The sequence below is a fragment of the Nelumbo nucifera genome, chromosome 2, assembly GCF_055504915.1.
Source record: "Nelumbo nucifera cultivar China Antique chromosome 2, China Antique-T2T, whole genome shotgun sequence".
Lineage (NCBI taxonomy): Eukaryota > Viridiplantae > Streptophyta > Magnoliopsida > Proteales > Nelumbonaceae > Nelumbo > Nelumbo nucifera.
This window is the reverse complement of record NC_142650.1, coordinates 96,431,686-96,456,655: the sequence shown is the minus strand read 5'-3', so window position 1 is coordinate 96,456,655 and position 24,970 is coordinate 96,431,686. Positions and strand designations below refer to the sequence as shown.

Sequence of the window (24,970 nt, the reverse complement as noted above, 5' to 3'; positions counted from 1 at the left end):
TTTTTAAAGGTATTTCACCCACCTGTAGTAGCACTCCCTTTCGCTACCAACACGACTGCATCCCCTCTAGAATTGTTCATCAAATTTCTTCTGCTTTCTTCTGATTGCACTGGAGCATAAACTTCTTGGATGGATGGAAGATCCTTGCTACCTAGGATTTAGACTCTAATAGACTCATATGTAAGGTTCAAGCCATGTAGGAAAGCAAACACTCTTTGCTAGGAAACAAGTTTTTTGTACAACTTGCATCTTCATCACACTTCGAGTCCAGAATTTGATAATGGTCTAATTCCTTCCAGACAGAGGTCAAGTCTGAATAGTACACAGACATACACCTCTCCCCCTGTTTACAAGTGGACGATTCTGCCTGTAACCGGTAGATTTTTGCATAGTCACGCAGTTCAGAATAGGTTGATTTTGCTTGTTCCCAGATCTCATTTGCCGTTTCAGCCCACATAAAATTCCTTCTTATTTGAGGTTGCAAAGACACTAAAAGCCAGGACATGACCATGCTGTTTTCCTGGTTCCATCTATCATATTCAGTACTCCCAGAATTGGGTTCTTTGATTCTCCCATTTATATAACCTATCTTTCCCCTTGCAGTGATGTACAACTTGATCCCTCTTGACCACTCTAAATAATTTAAGCCATCAAGAGGAATAACAGCCACGGGAAAGGATAGGTCCACACCCCCACTCATTTCATTCTGCATTGAGGAAACATTGGATGTAGCAGAATCTTCACCACTCATGATTACAGATTCAAAAACTCTTAAAGTGGGCACAAAACATTAAAAAAGGTCTAACACCAAGGGAGAAAGGAAACCCCTTTTTTCTTTGGAAACACAATCCTTTTCTGTAAAACACAGGTGCTGTTACAGCACTAACAGGTCATCCCTTGACCTACAGAATCAAACACAGGTGCTGTCACAGTGCATACAGGTCATCTCTTGACCTATGCATCAACAGAAATGCTGTTACAGCAAGTACAGGTCACTCTCTGATCTTCAGTGCACCATAAAAGCTGCTATTGCAGCACGCAAAAGGTCTTCACGACCTACAGTTTATAAAGGGGTCAGTCGACCCCACAAAAAAGGAAAGAAAGAGGTGCTGATCACCTCACATCCAACCAGCAGACCTAGTACAGGTTCTGCCCTGACACATGACCAGAAAAAAAAAAGATTAGGGGAGAAGTTACTTCAGTGCATGAGAAAACCTTGATCTTCAATCAGCCGAACAGTAGATGAGGGTGGCAGATATGGAAATCTGGTGCGAAGGAAACTGTTCACTCGACCTCTCCTTTCAGATCTGATAGTCCCGCTCTGATACCATGTTATGCGGGAGAGAAGAAGAGAGAAGAGAGAGAGAAGAAGATAGAAGAGAGATCTGAGAGCCAAAAAGTCCTGCTGGCAGCACCAACTTTTGGTATATATACTAGGGCGACAGGATATAAAAAATAAAAGGAGAAAATTACAATAGTACCCTTGCAGTACTATACTTAGAGAATTAACAGCCTTTTAACAGAAACTAAGGCCATTGCCAGGGCAAACATCAAGAATGGACAGTCCCAATGTTGTAAGACTTGGACCAGACAGAACCAGACTGGCCTCCAGTCCAACTGTGAGTTGTGAAAATAACATAAATAATAAATTTAGTGAGTTATTTCATGTCTCTAAGAAGTGGCTTGATAGTTTAAGTGCAGGTTTTTGATACAAATTTCCAGGGTTCAAGTCATATCATTTGCATTTCAACACTCCCCCCTCAAGCTGAGCAAAAATGGATATCATGCCCAGCTTGCTTAAGTGTATCTCCTAGCTTCAACTAGATTCAATTACAATTCAGCTCAAAACAAATCACCTCTAAATGTCCTTGTCTGGCCAGTTTACAGCCAAACCATTTTCTGATCTTCTAACCCATCTAATAGTTGCACCTAGCTCCCTTGATAATCTTATAATCTCCCTCAATGTCTGCCTGTGGACCCAAATTCCCATGCTGCCTGTTTCTAACCATCACAACATTTTTGAATCCCCCTCCAGTTCAATTTGTTGGAGGTCCAGTTGTTTTGCCAATCTGAGCCCTTGGGGGGAGTAAAAACTTCAGCCCTGAGTCACCTTCTCCTATTGGCCCTGAATATAGTGCTACCATTCTCCCTTCTACATCTCTAATTACTCTACCAATGCCGGATGGGTGTGTGTGTTCATATGTTATGTGCGTGTTCTATTATATCTCATATATTATAAAGCAGTGTTTTCGAACTGTAGTTGACCTGGACGGTTGGACCGTTCAGCCCGGAAACTGTCCAGGCAACCAGTTCCTTTTCACCCTTAATCCGTTCCTGGGCCAAAAACTGTTGACATGGTCAGAAATCCGCTGACCCAGGTGGTCGAACCGTCGGCACGTTCGACCTGGACAACGGTTTGCGATTTAATAAAGGATGCAGAGGAGATTAGAGAGGGGAGGAACTGAGACAAGAGGTTGGAGAGAAATCAGATCTCAGATCTGAGATCTCAGAGGTTGGAGAGAAATTAGATCTCAGATCTGAGATCTGCGACTGTTGCCGCTGCATTTGTTGTCGCCGCCGTTGCCATCGCCGGCCAGTGAACGTCAGATCATCCTCCTCTTCCTTCTTCTTCCTTCCTTCTTTTCCTTTTTTTCCTTTCTCTCCTTCCTTTCCTTTTTTTTCCTTTCTCTCCTTCCTTTCCTTTTTTTTTTCCTTTCTCTCCTTCCTTTCCTTTTTTTTCCTTTCTCTCCTTCCTTCCTTTCTTTCTTGCTTTCCTTCTTTCCTTCTTTCTTGCTTTCTTTCTTTCTCATCTGACAATTACATAGTCTCTCTTTTCTCATACTGATAATAGTCTAAAAGTTGCCCTAATAATCCAAACCGCCTGAACTGTTCGACTCGGATGGTCGAACCATTGAACCGGAAACTGGTGGCCACAGCGGTTCCGTTTTCGGGTCGGTTTTTTAAATCTTGTTATAAAGAATAGCATTTACATATATTATATATCTATTACTATATGGTGGTTGTCCAAATGTTTTAATCTTTAAATCTATTCGTTAAGACATTTGAAGTACCGTAAAAATTCAATATCTAAATGTCTTTTCATCATTTTACCTTCAATCTTTTCTATTGGTAGAAAAGGAAGAGGTTTACCATTTTATCTTTACTTGCATATGTGGTATATGCAATTATTAAAAGATAGGCCTGGAACCAGGTCCAACTCGGGCTTAAATTTCATGCTCGGGGTCTGTGCTGGGCCTAGACGCTAAACTCGGCCCAGGCCTAGCCCAAGAAAGCTGGTCTGTTTTCACAAATGTAAGACAAGCTTTATCAGACAACTTTTTGATGGCAGCAGCTTAGGCAATCCAGGAATCAAGTATAGGTGGGGTGTTTAGAGGTCATGAATGATGTGGTTTTGGCTCTATATTTTAGACCAATTGGTAAAGGAGATTAAAATTGAGTAAACTGTTTTACAGGACTTGTTAGTAGGAGACTCCTGGACAGTAGTGCAATGTTAACTGCAGAACAACCAGGGACCGTAGAAACATGGAAATATCATGAAGTAAAGCAGCTAATGCAAGAACTGAGAGCTCAATTCCAATGGAGAAGCACACTCAATTCCTCTCAGGAAAAAGCTTCCTACTGCCTCATTCGAAACAACTACACTTGATTTAAAGCATTCATGAAGAGGCATACTAAAGGTTCTCATTGACCGGAATGCGGCTTTAATAGGATAGCCTGTAAAGCCTACAAAAGGTCCAATCTACAGATCAAGAAAAATAGCCTTCTACTAGAATCTCTCACCACTGCTTTAGCTTCACATTTTCACCCAAGTGACATGTAGTTCTCAATAACCTGTAAATCTAAGTTCAACTGAATGAAACATCCAACAAGTGAATTGCATCTAATCATGGCATATCAAGCTAATTGAATAACAAAGTTCTTATTTGCCATTGCACTACATTACTTGTCTGAGATGAAATAATTATCTGTCCAGACCCAAGAATCAATTACGCATGTTTTAGATAGACAAGCAATTCAACTTTTACCTTTCCCATGCATAATCTTCTCCCAAGTTCTCTGGAGGGTGAACTGCCAAGTCAAGTCCTTGTTAGAAAAATCTGAAGGTATGATTGAAGCTGCAGATGTAACCTTGTTATATGTTGACATACTTGGAACAAAAAGGGCTTTTGAAAAATGAACACCTGGTCAAGTTAGTACAGCATTCAACATTACGTTAGAGCTCGATTAAGTTTCAAGACCATATAGAAAATATTCCAGTCTTTCCAAAAAAAAGGGAAGTTGAGAATTCAAAAGATAAAATTGAAAGTGTAGGAGACAACAAAATAATGTTGTTAGACTTGGATCAGGTCAGATTCAAACACTTGAACTGCTCAGATACCAAGTGCCTTACTGATTTTTAAAGATGTCAATTTTTCAAAATAAAAAAGTAAAATCATGGTTAGACTTCTAGAAACATGATATGGTTTGCAATATTGGCGATAGGAAAAATTTCCAAGAAATATCCCATTTTGCTAGGCAGTGATACAAAATTTTCTGGGAATCTTTTTAACTAATACCTGTGTTATTTTTCCAATATGTTGGTGATATTTTAGATGTCATTGATAGACTATATATTTAAGAACTCAAATTTTTTAGAATATTACTAATTTTTTGATATTTCATTAAAATCATCATGATTTTTAAAAATCTTTTCCTAAAAGAACAAATTGGGAATTAGTAATTAGATAATTGATTACTATTTTGATATGACTCACTTACTAAGTCACTATGATATCTTTTAATTTTCTCCTATTTGATTTATATAGTTGTTAGCTATGGTCTCTTGAGCCTTAAATGTGCAATTATATTTCTAACAATTCCTTGACGCTCTATTAACTAATTCCATGTTACTAGAAAACTTTCCTATTTTTTTTTAGATTTTCCAAATATTTTAACAAAATTAGTGAAATATCTCCAGAATTTCTCCATCTCTACATGGTGAAATGTCTATCAATATCAAAATTGCAAACCATGGCACATGACTCAGTCCCCATTCTGGGTTTGTGAACAACCTTGGTTTGACAACACTGGAATAAATTTCTCATGAAACAGAAATCACTATAATCATATCTTGGTTGTTCTGAGCAGTACCAGAGGAAGCACATGTATTGACAAGTCGAGGAAGCAGAGCTTGTGGATCTCTCACATCCATGCAATTGAACAAAAGGATCTACGAGCAAGATATGAACTAGGTTTATAAACAGAAACCTTAAAATAGATGGAGAAGAAAACACAAGATACATCTATTAACAATAAGGTCACCTCGGAGTCATATTCCAAATTTCCTTACAGGCCTAACCTGTTTTGCGATTTTACTGGTTCCTCTAATGTTCTCCTTTCCATGGCGAGCATCATCATTTCTCCACAAACGCTCAACTATTTGCTCCTCAAAAGGAGATATCTTGTCCTCTTTCACAGCACTGGAGAACCATCTCGCACAAACTTCCATACTTTCAGGGCTATGAGCTCCATCCAAATAAAAGATCAGATCTCCAGAAGAATTTTCTTTCACCACTGGTGATGTGTTGGGTATCACCAAAGTATCATGTATGATTTGAGCTCGTCCAGATAGACGTGCAGTTGAAAGTCCTCTTAGAAATGCTGCCGGCATGTCTGTTTCCTGATCTTTAGATTTGAGATGGTCAGTTAAGCAGTTGAATATGGACAAATTTAAATACTGAATAGTCCATTAACACTGAAAATAATTCTTGTTCTTCAATTTTTATGTTCCACCCAAGGTTTAAAAAGGCTATAACCTCAAGGCAAGAGGCATATGCATCGGTTGTCAAGGTGTTACCCAGGCGAGCCTGAACTCCTTGATTTATAGCAACAAAGTGCCGCCTAGGCAACAAAAATCACAAGGCAGGCACCATATTATAATATCATTACCGATAGAAGTGTATGGCGGTGGGTTTTTTTATTTTTACTCAAGTAAAGGCAGTAGTGTAATTTCACCACTTATTATAATATTAATACAAGGGGGCGACAATTAGGAGAGATCAGTTACAATTTCCTATCAAGCCAAACTCTATTCTTTTTCTTCTTCTCTTCTATTAACACTCTATTATTCTCTGGCTAAAACTTCTTCTATTCTTTCCATTAATCACCTGAACCAATTCATTATCTTCCAATAATTCTGTGCATAGGAGTTTCTTTATTTGTGCATAGAGGAAGAAGGATTTGCCATGCTGTGAGTGATCGGATCAAGGAGAAGAGGCTTTTATGCCAGTCTGGTTTTGTTAGTGTAGATTGTGTGGCGAACTGAGTCCCTATATATATAAGGAAAGAAGAAAAGAAAATAAGGAAAAGGGTCTCTTTTTATTTTTTTCTTTATTCTGTCTCTCTCTCTGTATTACTTTCTCTCTTACATAAAATAAAATAGTAGCTCTACTCTTTTTCTTTTTCTCCTTTGCTTACTCTCCATCTTAAATTTTTAATCTTCTAAATTTTTACCCTTCTTAAGTTGCTAATTTGATATAAAATTGCTCTACTGAATACTATATCAGTATCATTTTTGAAATAATGAAATTAACATATTTAAAATATTATTGTCTTTTGGATATGATGATTTTCCATGTTTAGAGAGGAAATTTAATGATCTCAATAAATAAAATCGTTACTCTTTTTTTTTCAATTATTATGCATGCAGATTGGTAACAAGGTCAGGCCTTGCCATGGATAGGCACATTTCTCTTGCCTTGATGCATTTTTTGTGGCAAGGTTTATGTGCTGTGTACTTTTTTTATTTAGTTGTAAAGAAACATACTTTTTCTTTTCTTTTTTATGAATGGGATTTAAGTGTACTTTGGATATTCATACCCTGCACAGTAAGGCATTACCATTTTTGCACTCTAGAAATCTTTATAAAAGATGTTGGGAGGAGTTTAATATGGAAATAATATGAGGAGGTTCTGGAAGATCATAGAGCAAGATATTGGAGGGGATAAGGTGAAATTGTATGTGATAGGTGCTTATCTAGTAGGTAGATGTACCAATTCTAATCTGAGTGAACAGTTGGTAGCAGAGTAGGTGAACAGCGAATGAAATGCATCGAGATCAATGGAGAGGGATTTGGGGATAGGATTATTTCTGTTTAGTTTTCGAAGTGGGAAGCTCCAGAAATAAGACGGGAATTGTTGCAGTTCAGAAACCAAGAACTTTGTCTATAAAGGAGATCTCTGTTGATGGGAGTTTTTTCTATTATGAGCTGGTTTGGATTAACATTTCAGGTGTTCTTTTCATGCACGGTGTTATCGAACACTCAAAAGAGATTGGAAACATTTGTGGTGATTTGAAATGGTTGATCAAAGAAATCTGTTGTGGAATGTTCTAAGTCAAGCTAGAACATTTCCATCCAAGTAATGTGTTAGGTATATGCCTCCTACATATGCGGGGCATTTCTGTCTTTGTATACTTATTTGCCAAATTTAAATATATGGTCGACTGGGTTAGACTCTTTGTCTTCTCAGTTCGACACTATTCTTCTTCTTCTTCTTCTTCTTCTTCTTCTCTCTTTTCTTTCTCTTTTCTCAGTTCGACTGGATAGTACTAACATGGTATCAGAGAGCCACTGATAGAAGTCGATTACAGCTTTCTATCGATCTCCTCTCTTCCCTTTCTTCTTTCTTTTTCGTTTTCTTCTGGTGTGAGAAATCTGGGGTAGAAGACTGCGGTGAAACCCAGATTTCTGCGGCAACCTCTAGGGTTTCAGTGGCTTGACATCTGGTGACAGGGGACGAGTACAACAGTTCGAGTGAACAGAAAAAAATACCTTTTTTTTGTGTGGACTGCTGTCACCATGCGTGACAGCTGTGGTGGTCAAGTAGGTGCAGTCGTGGTGGTCTGAACCCTCCAATGAGCAGTTTCAAGAGGGATTCTCTTTGGTTTTAAATCTGCCTGTTCACAGTACAGTGGTGTTTGAAGTGGCCGAATGTATGCTAGGGCAAATTCACGGTGATTACAAGTGTGCTGGTGTGGTAGTTGAAGAACAGTAGTGCAGTGGTTGAAACTGATTTTTTTTTTTTTTTGTGTGTGTGTGACGGGCAGAACCAACTTCGTAGACTGAAATGGCATCGATGGGTGATGCGAGTGGTGACCAGAAATCGAGTGTGATGATCTCTGATTTTTTAAGTGTCCAGATGTCATCCATCAAACTCAATGGTGAAAACTATGTTCCGTGGGCCAAGTCAGTGGAAGTGTTTCTGAAGGCTAAGAAGAAAGTGAAACATGTACGGGAGGAAAAAACTAGTGCTGAATCCCTGGGTTTTAGTGATTGGGAGCAAGAGGATACTCAAATTATGACGTGGTTGTAGAACAGTATGGAGCCTAGAATCAGTGTTAACTTTATGTTTTTAGATACAACAAGGGATATATGGGAACATGCCAAGAAACTGTATTCTAGACAAGACAACACTACAAGGGTTTATCAGCTTTATTAGGAATACTTTAAGTTTGCAGCAGGGAAATCGGACTCTTGAAGAATATTATGCCAGTATGAAAAATCTTCGAAATGAACTTAATGTCTATCATCCCTTGACTCCGGACCAATGTTTTAAAACGGAAAGGCGTGACGCGGGGCATTCCATTACCTAGAGGCGTGAGGTGTAATTCAGAATGCAAGAGGCGTAAGCCTCCCGAACACAAGGAGGCATAAGCCTCCTTAAGAGGAGGGGGGTTAGGAGGAGGATGAAGAGGAAGGGGGGATCTCATTTTTTCTTTATTTTTAATAAAAATCTTTTATATTAAGAAGAATAAAGATGCATAACATTAGTTCAAAGAGGGGGGGGGGGGTCTTTTCAAAGTGGTTTGCCCCCTGCCCCCCAGCCGAAGGGGCAGGGGCAAACCACTTTCTTTCCCCTTATCTTTTCTTCCCTTCCATTTCCTTTCCTTTTCTTTCCTTTTCTCTTTTTTCTTCTCTTTCCTTTTCTTTCCCTGCCCTTTCTTTTCCTTTCCTTTCCTTTCCTTTTTTTTTCCTTTTTCTTTTTTTTTTTGTCTTTTTATATCAGATGTGCATGAAGCACATGAGGCATACACCTCTAGCATGCCTCATGAAAAAAGCGCAAGAGGCGTATACCTCTTGCATCTGAGGTGTATGCATTAGAGGTGTCAGCGCCTCTGGCATACGCCTCAGAGCGTTTTGGGAGCGCTTCGCTTGGAGCCGTGCCTCCAGGCGTACGCCTCCCACGCCTTTTAAAACACTGCTCCGGACGTCAAAATTCAACAGCAACAAAGGGAACTAGATTTTACACGATTCTTGGTGGGACTTAAAACAGAGTATGAACCTGTCAGAGCACAGATATTGGGAGGGTCTACTCTCCCTACTCTAGTAGAAGTGTTTGCCCGTCTTCGTAGGATATCTCTTATCCCCACAGAGAGTAACATACCTTCCAACAGATCAGCACTTGTTGGCACTCGAGGTGGTTCTTATGGGCACAAAGGAGGTGGTCGTACAGTTAAGGTAGGCTGTGGTAACCCTATGGGTGGTCGTAGCAGTGGAGGAGGTCGTGATTCAGGGGGAGGCCGTGGCAGAGGAAGGGGTAGGGATTGTAGCCACAGTAATTCTAACACACCATGTGCCGTTGCCCTGTATTCTGCTTCAGCTGAGGATCTAGCAACTATAGACTGTTTCTTACTCCTCCATGACACAATGTTCCTAGCGACTAGAGCACAATAACTTGAGGTGGATCTCCTATCATCAATACATCCTGCCCAATCAACATCAATAAAAGCTTCCAGCTTCATGTGTCCATGTCTGGCAAACAGAATACCTTTCCCTAGAGTACCTTTCAAGTAACACAGAACCCTTTCTGCAGTAGCTAAATGAGGATCTCTGAGAGAATGCATAAATTGACTAATAACACTTACTGCATAGGAAATATCTGGCTGAGTCATGCAAAGATATAACAACTTCCCAAGCAGTCTCTGAAACACCCCCTTATCAGATAAAAGCTCACCATCTGTAGCAGAAAGCTTATGATTGGGATCAATAGAAGTGGAGATTGGTTTAGCTCCAAGTTTACTAGTCTTAGCAAGGAGGTCAAGGACATATTTACGCTGAGAAATGAAGATACCATCCTTAGATCTAGCAACTTCAATGCCCAAAAAATACCGAAGATCTCCCAAATCCTTGATCTCAAATTCAAAGTTGAGAAATATTTTTAGTTTACTAACCTCTTGAGTGTCATTACCCGTGACCACAATATCCTCAACATAAACTATCAAGAAGGTCACCAGAGAGCCATTTTTCTTCAAGAACAGGGTATGATCAGATTGAGTTTGTGTGTAACCCAAGGAGACAAGAGCAGCCCTGAACCTCTCAAACCAAGCCCAAGGAGAGTGTTTGAGACCATAAATAGATTTCTACAGTTTACACACCTTGCCTTGCATTTCCTTCCCATACACCCCTGGAGGCAAAGACATATAGACCTCTTCATGTAGGTTTCCATTCAAGAAGGCATTTTTAACATCAAACTGATGTAGGGGCCAATCAAAAGTAGCGGCTAGAGATAACAAAACCCTGACTGAGGTCATCTTAGCTACAGGAGCAAATGTCTCAAGATAGTCAATACCATACATCTGAGTGTAGCCCTTAGCAACCAGCCTAGCCTTAAACCTCTCAATAGATCCATCAAAGTGATATTTAATGGTAAACACCCATTTACAACCCACTGGTTCCTTCCCTTCTGGCAAGTCAACAATATCCCAGGTATGGTTCTTATGCAAATCCAGTTCAGCCATCATAGCATCCCTCCATTCAGGTTTAGATAAGGCTTCCGGTACGAACTTGGGTATCACATGGGAAGAAACAGAGGCAAGAAAAGAGTAGTAGGAAGGAGAGAGAGGCTGCAAGACAGGTGTTTGGAGATACAATGGACTGTACACTTCTACTTGCCCTTGCGGAGAGCAATAGGAAGGTCAAGGTCTGGGAAAGATGTAGATGGGTCAGAAGAAGGCTGACCTATTACCTCAATAATGATGGGAGGAGCAAGAGGCTTTTTTGTAGGAGTGGAAACAACCTGCCTATGTCTGAATTTGTGCCTTTGGTACAACCTTTGGAGAATAGGATGAGGAGGAATTATAGGAGAATGAGGTGGAGGAGGAATAGGAATATTGGAGGTAGGTCCAGTGGGAGAAGTAGACACCTCATGGTAGGACTCAAGAGGAATGGGAAGAGGAACAACTGGAGACATAGCAAAGGGCTCTTCAAATTTCTCCCACTCAGGAGAAATGCTAAAGAAAGGAGTCAACTCAGCAAATGTGACATTTTGAGATACAAAGCGGGTGCCACTAACTGGATCAAAGCAGCAATATCCCTTCTGTGTGGAAGCATATCCCAGAAAAACACATTTACGAGCCTTAGGTTCAAACTTGTGCCTTTGATGACTGTGACATGCACATAGCAAGTGCACCCAAAAACACGGAGAGGAAGAGAAAAAATATCCTCATCCGGGAAGAGAAGGCTAAAGGGGGTTTTGAAGTTAAGGACCCAGAAGGGCATATGGTTGACCAAAAAAGTAGTAGTAAAAACAACATCTCCCCAGAATTTTATAGGAACATGAAATGCAAACAGGAAGGATCTGGCAACTTCAACCACATGTTTGTTCTTCCTTTCCGCCACCCCGTTCTGTTGTAGAGTGCAGGAACAAGAACTTTGATGAATAACCCCAAAAGTTTCAAGATAGGCGGAGAAGGTTTTCTCAAAATACTCCTTAGCATTATCAGAACAAAATATTTTGATCTGAGTGTTAAACTGGGTGAGGATGAGTTCATGAAATTTTTGCACAATAGCTGGTACTTCATCCTTGGATTTCATGAGATAAATCCAAGTGTAACAAGAGTAGTCATCAATAAAAAGGATAAAGTACGTGTAACCCCCCATAGTTGGCAAATGATATGGCCCCCACACGTTAGAGTGAACAATATGAAAAGGAGAAAGAGATCTTTTATTACTTACTGAATAAGAATGTCTACAATGCTTTGCCAGTTCACACAACTCACAATGAAGACTCGATAAAGACACTCCCTTATAAATATCTAGAAACAAATGACTCAAAGCAGAAAAAGACAAATGACCAAACCGAAAGTGACATAACAAGACTTTGTTAACAGACTATGACAAAACTGACTCTAAGGCAACTCCATGAGGTGGTCCAAAAGCTTTATCCGTTGTGTCCAGATAAAAGGTTTGTGTTAAGCTGCTACAATTCATGGATTTAGTTAAGCTGCTAACAGATAAAAGGTTTGTTTTAAGTTTAGGGACATGAATGACAGAGGATAAATAAAGGGTGTCAAAGGTCTTTATATCCCCTTTACCAGAGATGGGAGCAAGAGACCCATCAACAAGGGATATTTTCTCTTTGCTAGAGAGAAGGTGGTATGAGCAGAAGAGATTAGACAGGCTGGTCATATGGTCTGATGCACTGGAATCAATAATCCAAGGGATTTTATAATTACCTGAAACTAAAGCATGATTTGCAGAAGCACGAATACTTGAGTGAGCAAATGCAGATGAAGATGATGTGTTGTTGTTGGAAGAGTGAAATGAAGAAACAGTAGCTTCCAAGTGATTTAGTAGCCTCTCATACTTTTCAAAATCTGCCTTCATTGCTGCCAATTGCTCAATGGTTGATTTTTCTTCACTCTCCTTATTTCCTCCTTTAGGTACTGTAGCAACATTAGTTGTCTTAGGCTTTCCTACCTAACTGCCCTTCTTAGAGTTGTTGTCATTCTTAAACCTATCAGGAAGAAGCTCAGGATGAAGCTTCCAGCAAGTGTCCTTTGTATGCCTTGGTTTCTTGAAATATTCACATATCTGCTCCTTTTTCTCAGTAGGACCCTTGGGCTTTATTCCAGCATGTGCAAAGTGTTTTTGTAGGTGAATTCTACAACTGAACCTACCGCCTACTCTCCTCACTGCTTATCATAGCGTATGCCTGGGAAAGAGTAACCTCATCTCTGGCCAAGATATTTTGCCTAATGATGTCAAACTCAGGGTTGAGTCCAGTGAGAAATTTAAACACCCTATTTCTCTCCACTAACTTCCTATACATTTCAGCATCATTCTTACTCTCCCATACAACTATCTCCATAACATCAATTTCTTGCCATAGGGATTTCAGTATAGAGTAATAGATTGCTAAACTCTTCTCCCCCTGTCCTAGGTTCTTCACATCACTTTTCAACTTATAGACTCTGGCTACATTCAACTTCTGTGAATAGGTCTTAGTAACACTATCCCATATCTCCTTAGCCGAAGACATCCAGAGATAATGCTGACTTATATGAGGTTGCATAGAATTGACCAACCATCCTATGATAGTATAGTTCTCTTGCATCCATCTCTCACATTCAGGGTCTGTCTCTTCGGGTTTCACTTTACTACTTGTGAGATACCCGGGTTTTCCTCTACTACAGACATAAATTCTTGTAGACTGTGCCCAAGCAAGATAATTTGTCCCATCTAGCTTGATTGTGGTCACACCAGTCAAAACGGAATCTACCGAGCCAAGGCCGGAAACCGGCACTTGCTTGAACTCACTTCCGTATGGCTCCATTAATCAAACGAAAATCAAAGAACCAAAAATTTTGTCTATATAAACTTACTTGAAGTCAAACCATAACCCAGATGCTTGAAAACTAGGATTTTACTCCGTCCAGCTGTTGGGGAGGAAGAGAGAAGATGCAGCTGCTCCTACCAGAGCTTCCCAACCTCTTCCAAACCTAAACCGCCCTCCTTTAGGAGTCAAAAGACACCTCCCAAGCACAGAGCGCCACACCCAAAGCTTCACCTTTACCTATACCTTCGAAAATCTCTAATCGGCTAGGGTTTTGGGCAACAACAGAACAACACCACTTCTTGGCAACATCCAGCCAGATTTAAACTCTCCAAACCCTTTACCAACTAGGCCAGAGATCCTTTGAACTATAGAGAACCTATATCTCCATACACTCTCTTAATTTAAGGGTGTATGGGAAAAGAGGAAGAAGAAAAGAAGGAAGAAATAGACCTGCTTTGATACCAAGATGTAAATCAGTCCTCAAATATTAGGTGTAAATTTGAAGATTAGAGGGAAAAAAAGGAAGAAGAGAAGTAAGAGCAGCAGTACAAGAGAAGAAGATGGCGAAAAGAGAAGGAAGAAGAAGAAGGTTTGAATTATCTTCCCTTTCTCCTCTAATCCTTTTTTATTAAGAATTAATGTTAGAGTAATGACAAGTATGCCCTTAAGTGGGTGACCAGCTAGGCAGTAACATAAAGAGATTAAACAAAAAGAAATAACAGACCCATTAAGAGAGGCCCATTAACCAACAAGAAAAGAAAAGATATTACAAGAGAAGATACTAGGACCCATTCGGCCCAGTCTCTTTACAGACCCACCACTTTTCTAGGGTCGAGTGAGGCATTATGTAATGATATGGCCGAACTGTTTGCAATAAGTGCATATATTCTTCTTCTTGCAATGGGAGACAACATGCCCAAACTCCTTACGTCATAACACTATTCTTTTGAAAAGTCTTTCTTCCCCTTTGGTTTTGTTGCCAGAAAGACAACATCAATGTTGGATTCATTCCTTCCATCAAGAATGGTTTGTGTAGCAAATCTGGTTTCAACTCTCAAAATTGCCCCAAGAATAGTATGCAGATCAGGCAATGTTCCTTGGTTCAAGATATTAGATTTGACAGCTTCAAACTCAGGTCTGAGATGCATTAGGAAATGCATAATCTTCATTCTATCGGAGTGCTCTCATATACTTCACACAACAGTCTGATGGACCCTTTCCCATGCATACAAACTCATACCCTGTCCAGAGGTTAATAAACCCTACATAGTATTCCTGGACATTCCTTTCTCCCTAATAGTATGTGAAAATATCAACTTCTATTTGGTACTGTCTAGAGGTGTTCGATTGTTGATATACTTTCTCAAGATACTCGTACATCTCATAGGCAGTCATGTATCCTCTCATAGGGAGTGCAATGTCAGTTTCAATTGATCCTAGAATCCATGATGCAATTTTTGCATTATCAATCTTCCACTGATTAAGATCCTTAATATCTGAATCAGGTTTAGCTACAGATCCATCCAGATATCCCCAAACACCCTTTGAGACATGGAATTGAAAGTTAAACTTTCATAATGCATAGTTCGTACCATTGAACTTAATAGGGAGAACATCCATGCTTTTTGACACCATTGAAAGACAAGAGACAGCAATGCACACTTCCAAGCAAAGGATAGAATTCAAATCAGAAGGTATAGAAAAGTACCTTTCAGTCGATGTCCAGAAAAGGTAACCGTAATAGTTTTCCGAACTCAGAAGTGGATCAAAACCTTTCTAAATCAAAACCGATCCAAACCAAACCAAAGGGATTCAATAGATCTGCTCAGGGTGACACCAGATCTAAAATTTCAGGTTGATCCGATGTCTCTACAAAGAGATCCAAGGAGAAAAAGATTCAAAGGCACTCAAGAGCTTCCCAAATACTGTTAGGGAGTCCTCGAGACTGTAGAAGAGGGGGTTGAAAAGAGACTATATGCAGATCAGATCGTGATCTGCTCTCGTACCATGTCAGAGTCGGATCGAAAAGACAGAGAGAAAAGAGAGTAGATAGCAGCTTGGTGGGTGTGTCACCTTAAACAGTCGACACCCTAAAAGAAATATTTATACTAAAGAAAGTAAAAGGACAAATCTGCCCTTAGTGTACAAAAGAAAGTGTTCAGATAAAATAGATGTACAATAAAAGAGAAGCAAAAGTATAAAAATAGCCTTGCGACTAGTTCTTCTCATTGTCTCTACAAGCAAAATCTTGATGGTTTTCCAGAGGCTAATGAATTAGTGGATAAGGGCTGAGGTACTTGGACTTATATGCAATATTGATTCAGAAAAGCATACAAATCATGTGGAGTTTTCTTGAATAAGTTCCATGCCATATGGAGTTTGGTGAAAAATGGAGACCATGGGTTTTTTCCTTATGTCTCATCTGCATTGTTCTTGGCATTGGTTAATGAATTATAGATCATCACCATAATTTTATTTTTCAGTTTCTAGGGAATTGGTTTAAAAACATATCAACTTAAGCTTAATCAGTTATGTATTACTTCTGTGTCTTCCTTTTCAAATTTTGTTCGATCTTTCCTTTTCTCAATGGCTATTTATAATGTACTTATTCTACAGATAATATATTCTGATGGTCAATTCACAAAAATTTGATGGTTAATTGTTTGTCATAAACTGTTCATATGAAGAAAAAAAGTAGTTGTTTGGCATTCCTTATTTTTGTTTAATTGGATCAGTATATTATTGAATATATACTAGATTATCATTCTGGATTTCAAATCTCTTAGGATTTACTTGATTTGATCCAGGATGGACGACAATGTTTTCTCCAATTTCATGAAGAAACGGAGAAAGTTTCTCCAATTATTTATACGACAAATTAGTTCGGTTCCCCGTTCCCCCCATTTTATTCAATCAAAATATGATATTGAACATTGAATTGGTATTTTGATGGTTAATTGAATATCAAAATACTATTCTGTCATGGGTAACAAGTTAATTTTTCCTCTCAAAATTATCATCTTATAATTTTACATTTTTGGTTGATAACTTATTTTGATTTTATATGAATGTTTGTGTTAAACTTGTGCTTCAATGAAAAACAGAATCGGAGGACAATATTAAATTAGCTGTTTAATATTAGCTGCTTGTTGTATAGCTTTATATAATTCATGAATTTTATTTACTACCTTACTTCTGTCTATGCCTTTAAAACCTTTTTTGCACTATACATGTCTTTTTCCATCTTTTCTGAAAGCTGAACCACTGTAGTCGAAGTAGCAGAGAAGAGGAGAAGAAGAAGAGATGCTGAAAATGTCGAACTGTACTAGCCAGTCGACCAGTTCTTTATTTATAGATGAATATAGTACAAGGTACAAGAAATTACTGGGATGCCCCTGATTAGTGATGGGACACCCAGATAACTTAAATCATTAAACAGGATTAGGCCCATTAACACAAGCCCAGTTACAAGATAAGTTAAACATAAGAATGGGCTAATAAGAACTCTTATCAGCCGAACATCACTCTAACATTCTAACACTCCCCCTCAAGCTAAGCATAGATATCAATCATGTTTAGCTTGCCAAGTATGTCCCTGGACTTCGTTGATGCCAGCCCTTTAGTTAATACATCTACAATCTGCATCTCTGATGGAGTATAAGGCACACAGAGTTCTCCTGAAATAATTCTCTCTCTGACAAAGTGTCGATCAATTTCAATATGTTTTGTCCTGTCATGCTGCACAGGATTGTTGGCAATGTTGATAGCAGCTTTATTATCACAATACAGCTTGAGAGGACCCTCTGTCTTGATACCAAGCTCATTAAGGAGAGTCTTGAGCCATAAGAGTTCAGCAACCCCGTGTGCCATAGCCCGGTATTCTGCTTCTGCACTTGATCTAGCCACAACATTCTGCTTCTTACTACGCCATGTGACTAGGTTTCCTCCCAAGAATGTACAGTAACCTGAGGTTGATTTTCTATCTCCAACAGACCCAGCCCAATCAGCATCAGTGTAGGCTTCAATTTCAAGTCTGCTGTTTTTTCTGAATAAAATTCCTTTCCTTGGGCAAGTCTTCAAGTATCTGAGGATTCTTTCCACTGCTCTCATATGAGGGGTCTTTGGTGAGTGCATGAATTGACTGACAACATGCACTGCATAGGCAATGTCTGGCCGAGTAAGGGATAAGTATATCAGTTTTCCTACCAACTTTTGGTACCTTTCCTTATCACAATATTCCTCACCCATTGATTCTTGTAATCCATGGCTTGGTTCTATTGGAGTGTCTGCTGGCCTACACCCCATCATGCCTGTTTCCTCTAGGAGATCTAGCACATACTTTCTTTGACATATGTAGATTCCTTTTCTTGATCTAGCAACTTCAATTCCAAGAAAGTATCTCAGATTTCCCAGGTCTTTGATCTCAAACTCTGAAGCTAAGAACTCCTTCAGCCTCTTCATCTCTCTCACATCATTTCCAGTAATCACCATATCATCCACATACACAATGAGTGCTGTAAGTTTGTCATCCCGTCTCCTTGTAAACAATGTATGATCTGCACTGCTCCGAGTGTACCCTACTTTCTTCATGGCCAAACAAAGTCTCTTAAACCATGCCCGGGGAGATTGCTTTAAACCATATAATGCTTTCCTTAGTTTACATACCTTCTTTCCAACATCATATTCAGGTGGGGGTTCCATGAATACCTCTTCATGAAGATCACCATTTAGGAAGGCATTCTTCACATCCAGCTGATGAAGTGAGAGAATTTTGCTAGTGACAGTAGAACCCTGATTGTGTTGAGCTTTGCTACTGGGGCAAAGGTTTCCTTGTAGTCAATTCCTTCCTTTTGTGTAAACCCCTTTGCCACGAGTCTGGCCTTGTACCTCTCAACTGACCCATCTTCCCTGTGCTTTACTGTGAATACCCACTTGCACCCAACAATGCCTTTCCCTTCTGGCAGGTCCACCAATTCCCATGTCCTTGCTTTCATTAGGGCTTTCATCTCCTCATTCATGGCTTCTTTCCACCTTGGATCAGATGCCGCCTCTGAATACCTGGAAGGGACACATACAGAGGAAAGAGGAGACACAAAGGAATGATAGGCAGGGGATAAGTGTGAGTAAAAAACATAATCGGCTATGGGATGCCGAGTGGTACAAGAACAAACAGGCTTACAGAGAGCAATAGGAAGATCCAAATCTGAATTGAGTGAATCAGAATTACCTTGGATTGCAGAGACAGATTGATCTGAGTTCAACTGGTTGCAATCATGAGGTTGAGGGGCCTTCTTCCTTCTACTGTATGTAAGTATCTCTTTCTCTTGTTTACTGGAACCTTCAGAAGTATCAGCCGAATCTGGAGAAGCAACTGGCACAGTGGAAGTCTCACTAGGTTGACCCGGAATGTTATAGCTAGTAGTAGTGGAAGGTGCTGAAATGGGAACAAAAAGGAAGGGAGAATGAAAATCCTCTTCCAACCCACTACTCTCCCCCTGAAGAGGATTCTGAGAAGACTCGAAATAGGGTTGAAACTCAAAAAAGACTACATCCCTGGTGACATATTTTTTCTTGGAGACAGGATCATAACACTTATACCCCTTCTGCGTAGGAGAGCACCCCAAAAATATTCCCTTTGTAGCCTTAGGATCCAGCTTGGTCTTCTTTCGATCTTTCACATGTATGAAGCATGTACAACCAAAAACCCGCGGGGGAAGAGGAAATTCTGGAAGAGTGGGACACAAAACAGAGAAAGGGGTCTTCACACCCAGTACCTTAGATGGCATCCGATTTATCAGGTATGATGCAGTGAGAACAGCTTGAGACCAATATTGCTTGGGCACATTGTGCTGGAAAAGAAGGGCTCGAGCTGTTTCCAATAGATGTCTGTTCTTGCGCTCAGCGACCCCATTTTGTTGAGGGGGGTGTAAGCACACGATGATTGATGTAACATGCCTGCATCTTCCATGAATGAGTTCAGGGATCTTTCAAAGTATTCAGCTGCATTGTCTGAACGGAATTGCTTGATCTTTTTATCAAATTGTGTTTCAACCATCTTGCAAAACATCATAGTTATCCGGGGAACTTCTTCACGTCCTTTCAATAGATAAATCCAAGTGCACCGAGAATAATGGTCAATAAAACTGATGAAGTAACGGAAGCCATCAATGGAAACAATGGGTGAAGGACCCCAAACATCAGAATGAACCAAGTCAAAAGGGGCTTGAATTTCATTACTAGAAATTGGATACATTGATCTACATTGTTTTGACATTTGACACACATCACAAATTAAACTTTGACTCGAAATGCCCTTACATAATTCGGGAAACAACATTGCTAAGGACGAAAAGGACAAATGACCTAGCCTAGCATGCCACAAGTGCAGCCTAGCTATTGACTCCACACTCTCCGGACTAGTAGTAGAAGCTTGCATGGCTGAGCTGACATCTTCATCAAAGTAGTAGAGGCCCCCATACTCATGACCACTCCCAATCGTTCTCCTCGTCAATCTGTCCTGGAAGACACAATGAGAAGGAAAGAAAGTTATACTGCAGTTCAAGTTTTTTGTAAGCTTTGAAACAGACAACAGATTTGAGGTAAGACTAGGAACATGTAGGACTGATTTAAGAGAGAGATCCTTGCTTAGGTCAACCACCCCCTTTCCAGAGATGGTGGAGAGGGACCCATCAGCTACTCTCATCTTATCCTGGCCAGACAACAAATGATATGTGGAGAATAAGGAGAGGGACCCATCAGTTCACAGAGCATTGAGCACTTTCCTGGTTACTGCCGACGCCATCTCATCTTTCTTGCTGTAGTTCACCTTTTTTTTTATCTGGGTTGCTGCTGTGAAACCCTAGGGTTGCAGGAGAACAACACAAGGTTCGACCTAGAGTTTCCCTTGGTTGTAGGGCGCAAGGGAGGTAAGACCCTAAAGCTGGAGTCCTACTAGTTTCTAGTAGTTAGCAGCTATTCGGCTGCTAAGAAGAGGTCTGTATAGGACAGACCTAGTTGAGGACTGATTTCAGCAGTCCTAGTGTTGTCTGTAAGGAGGGGAACTCCCTTTACAGTAGCAGTACTCGAAGTGCAAAGTGGAGTCTACATAGCACAGGTCGGTTACCAGCCCAGAACACTTTTTGCTGCTGTAACAGAGCTGCTTCAGAACTGTGACAGTCTCGGCAAGTCTGAAACTGTGTTGCGAGCTGTCAGGACCTGCTGAGGTTACTTCAGCTAATCAGAACCTGCATCAGAACTGGTTCAGAAAAACCTTTACAAGACTGTGGCGACTTCAGTTACTGATCATTTCCAGGTCGGTTACCAGCCCTACTCCAGCTCTGTGAACTGGTTCAGTTACAGAATTTTTTCTTGCTGCTGTACCCGAACTGGTTTAGTCCAAGTGAAGCCTATCCGGTGTGCTACCAGCACTGTGACCTCTGAGGTGAAGCCTATCTGTGTGCTATCAGCACTGTGAACTCTGTGACTACTTCGGCCAGCCCTAACCAGAACCACCAACAGTACTGTAAACAACTCCTTGACCGAAGTTAGGATGTCATCACTATCCAGTGAAGTTTCTTCTAAAGATAACAGACCTCTTATAAGGTCTTCAAACCTGGAGAACCCTAATCTGCATAGCTTGCAGATTACAAGTGTGCTATTGGATGAGTATAACTTTAGAGAGTGGTCTGTCTCAGCAAGACTGTTTATTACCTCTCGTGACCTCACTGGCTATTTGGATGGAGACAAGAAACAACCAGAAATTGACAGTCCTGAATACACCGTGTGGCGTAAGGAAAATGCCACAATCATGTCTTGGTTGCTGGCCTCTATGACTCCTAGGGTGGCCAGAACTGTTCATCACTTCCCCACAGCTGCTAAAATTTGGGAGAAAGTATCTAAGACATATGGCCAGAAAAAGAACAATGCTAGAATCTACAGGCTGAACCAAGACATTGCAGCCCTAAGGCAAGGAGACATGTCCGTGGCAACCTACTTTGCAACACTGGAAGGCCTCTGGGAAGAGCTTGACCACCATTTGATTTTGGATTGGGAAAATGCTAATGATAAGGGGAGGCATGATAAGCAGATTGAGGAGGGCAGAGCCTTCAAGTTTCTGGCGGGTCTTGACCCTGTATATGAAGGTATAAGGTCACAGATTCTAGGGAGAGATGAATTACCTGAGCTTCACCATGTCTACTACCTGGTGAGGAATGAAGAAGTAAGGAGAAAGAAGATGCAAGTTGACTCCCAAACACAGTCAACAGAACAACCTGGAGAGCATTCAGCCTTAGTCTCCACTAAGGGAAATAGATTTTCAGACAAGAAGTCCCTCAAGTGTACACATTGTGGTGGTGAGAAACACACAAAGGAGAAATGTTGGGTCCTGTAACCTCATCTGAAGCCAGCTGCTCTGATACCATGAAAGCTGAACCACTGTAGTCGAAGTAGCAGAGAAGAGGAGAAGAAGAGATGCTGAAAATGTCGAACTGTACTAGCCAGTCGACCAGTTCTTTATTTATAGATGAATATAGTACAAGGTACAAGAAATTACTGGGATGCCCCTGATTAGTGATGGGACACCCAAATGACTTAAATCATTAAACAGGATTAGGCCCATTAACACAAGCCCAGTTACAAGATAAGTTAAACATAAGAATGGGCTAATAAGAACTCTTATCAGCCGAACATCACTCTAACATTCTAACATTTTCTATTTTTAGTTTTAATAAATTTTCCACCTTTCAATAAGTCCACCTATCTAAACATTGTTTCCAAGATCTGTCCAGTTAAACTGAAACGTGGTATCAGATTCCAAGTGAGTACATAATGAGCCTAACATATTGATTCTAGAAGTTTGTAAAAATAAATATGCTTCTATGATATGAATACATCATAATCAAAGAAAATAATAAAAATATTGCATGTTGATTTAATAGATAATGTAATTTATAATCTCCATTAATCGAAAAGCCTAATAGTATGATTCTTATAATATTTATAACAGGTAAGACTATTTCATGATTGATGAGATGAAGAAGAACAAAGAACATCTGACATGAAGATAATGATGATACAGCACCAAACTTCCAATACAAAATATAATTAATGATATTATAAGGGTGTATAGAGATAAAACCCACATTGGAGACAACCTTCTCCCAGTTTCCTGTACTCTGAAGCCAACATTTGCAAAGAGCAACAGCAAGGCTAGCATTTATGAACTGATGATCACCAGACAAGCTAAGTTTTATTCTGTCCCATCGTTTAGGGTCAAGTGGAGGCACAACTTCCAAGGGAACCTACATTTGTTAAGATTATATAAGGTGAAATTACTGCTACTAAATCACATGATACAATGAGATAATAACAGCTTGCAGATGAACTAAAATAGGCCATTTATTGCTGAGAACCATGTTTCTACACCAAGATGAATCCCAATGTTAAAAGAAAAAGAAATGATAGGAGGTTCCCTACAAGACAACATCAGAGATCTCCTAGGTGTAGACACCCTAAGATTGTTTCATTTGTATATTAAATTTAAAAGAAAAAAAGATATTACCAAATGTTGGAAGGGGTGGACTGGATACAGACCTAACAGTTGGCATTTTTTGCAAGAAGTGGCTGCTCTCAGACTCAAACATGTTTTACCACTACATCAAGAATCACATTAATGAAATCTACTTTGGTCAACCTACCTGTTTACTACCTGTTAGTGTTTAAAATACCGATTGGGATAAGTAGAAGCATAGAGAAGTTGATGAGATATTTTTTATGGGAGCCAGGGAGGAGAAGAAGGATCATAGGATAGGCAGGGAGGTGGTGTATAGAAGTAAGAAATATGGGGAGTTAGGTCTTGGGAGAGAGAAACATGGCACTGTTGGGGAAATGGTTGTAGAGATTGACAACGGATAGAAGAAATTGTGGGCAAAGATGATAGTATTCATGGACTTGTGGGTTGTGGCGGATGGTTGGGACTCTGGAACTTTACCTCTATTCTTACCACATATCAGGTATCATCCCAGATCTAGGAATCTTGTCAAATTTTGGGATCATGTTTGGGTGGGAAACCTACCGCTAAAGACACAATTCCCCTCCCTTTATACCCTTTTCAACGGGAGGAACCTATCTCCTATTTTCTGGATCCATCTAATGCAATTGTTGGGTGTAACTGGGATCTGAGCTTTGTAATCATGAAATGAACAGTGTCATAAACCCATTACATAGCTTGAACGGGATGTGTTTAGAAGTCGGTAAAAGGGATAAGAGAATTTGGACCCTGGTACCTTCACATGTATCTCTTTTTTCTCATCCCTTATTCAACTGAGTGTAAGTCAAAGGCCTTCCTTCCCATTTAGGGAAATTTGGAGTTTACCTGTCCTGAATAGGGTGGGTGTCTTGTGCTGAGAAATGTATTTGGAAAGAATTAATACTTGTGAGCTACTGCAAAGAAAACAACCTAAGTGGTGCCTCTCCCCTCACTAGTGCTCCCTCTGCAAAGTTAAAGGTGAGAATTGCTATCACTTATTAATCTCCTAGCTTTGTTCTTCTTCAATTTGGGAATGGTTCTTTTTTTTTTATTTGGGTGCAAGTGGAACCCTTCGCCTAATGTAAAAGCTTGTTTGCTCCTACCATCGTAAGCTGGTCAAAGAAGAGGGGAAGAATGCTTTGGATGTGCACAAGGGCAACAATATGTTGGACAATTTGGGAAGAGAAAAACCAATGAGTTTTTATTGAAAAAGAACGAAGTAGAGAAGCTATTACCATCAAGGTGGTCCATTGGGTGAAGTCATCAGATCTCTTCAAGGATGTTTTTGGGGGAGAGGTGATGAGAAATTAGAGAGTGGTACCTAGTTCTTCCTCCTTTAGGGTGGTGGTTAGGCCTGTTTGGTCCCCACCCCCTAGAGGTTTCATTAAGCTCAACTTTGATGGTAGTAGTGAAGGAAACCTGACCCATCTGGCATCGAAGGAGTGTTTAGGAATGAGGAGGGAAATGTCATTGCATTTTACTGAGGTCCAATTGGAATTATGGTAGTTATGGAAGGGATTCGAAAGGCTAAGAAGCTGAACATCAGGAAGTTGTTAATTGAACTAATTTTCTTCTTAATTAATGATATTGATTCGGTTATTGATAAAGAGAATACACCCCATTAAAATTTAAAAATACTTTCTAAAAATAATTAAATTGATGTAAGTGTGTTATCTCAGTTTGGAAAGAAAAAAATACGAGCTGACATGCATGAAAAATTATAACTTAAAAAAGTCCAGATTTGACAGTTGTGGATGAGAAGCTATCATAGCAACAGCCACTAGTTTGGATAAGGGAACACAAAATTAAGTATTTATGTGAAAATAGG

At 39.9% G+C, this 24,970-nt stretch overlaps 1 protein-coding gene across 3 annotated transcripts in view; it reads right to left on the bottom strand.

Annotated features, from left to right (window-relative positions):
- Nucleotides 1–24,970, bottom strand: part of DFC (DHFS-FPGS homolog C) — a 99,471-nt gene that overhangs the window by 12,298 nt on the left and 62,203 nt on the right. For all 3 annotated transcript variants that reach the window (XM_088897597.1, XM_088897599.1, XM_088897598.1), the window contains 4 exons: nt 22,757–22,915; nt 5,360–5,680; nt 5,152–5,230; nt 4,047–4,202 (listed from right to left, as the gene is read on the bottom strand). In XM_088897597.1, the coding sequence (XP_088753723.1) occupies nt 4,047–4,202; nt 5,152–5,230; nt 5,360–5,680; nt 22,757–22,915 (715 nt within the window). The remainder of the gene's footprint in view (nt 1–4,046; nt 4,203–5,151; nt 5,231–5,359; nt 5,681–22,756; nt 22,916–24,970) is intronic.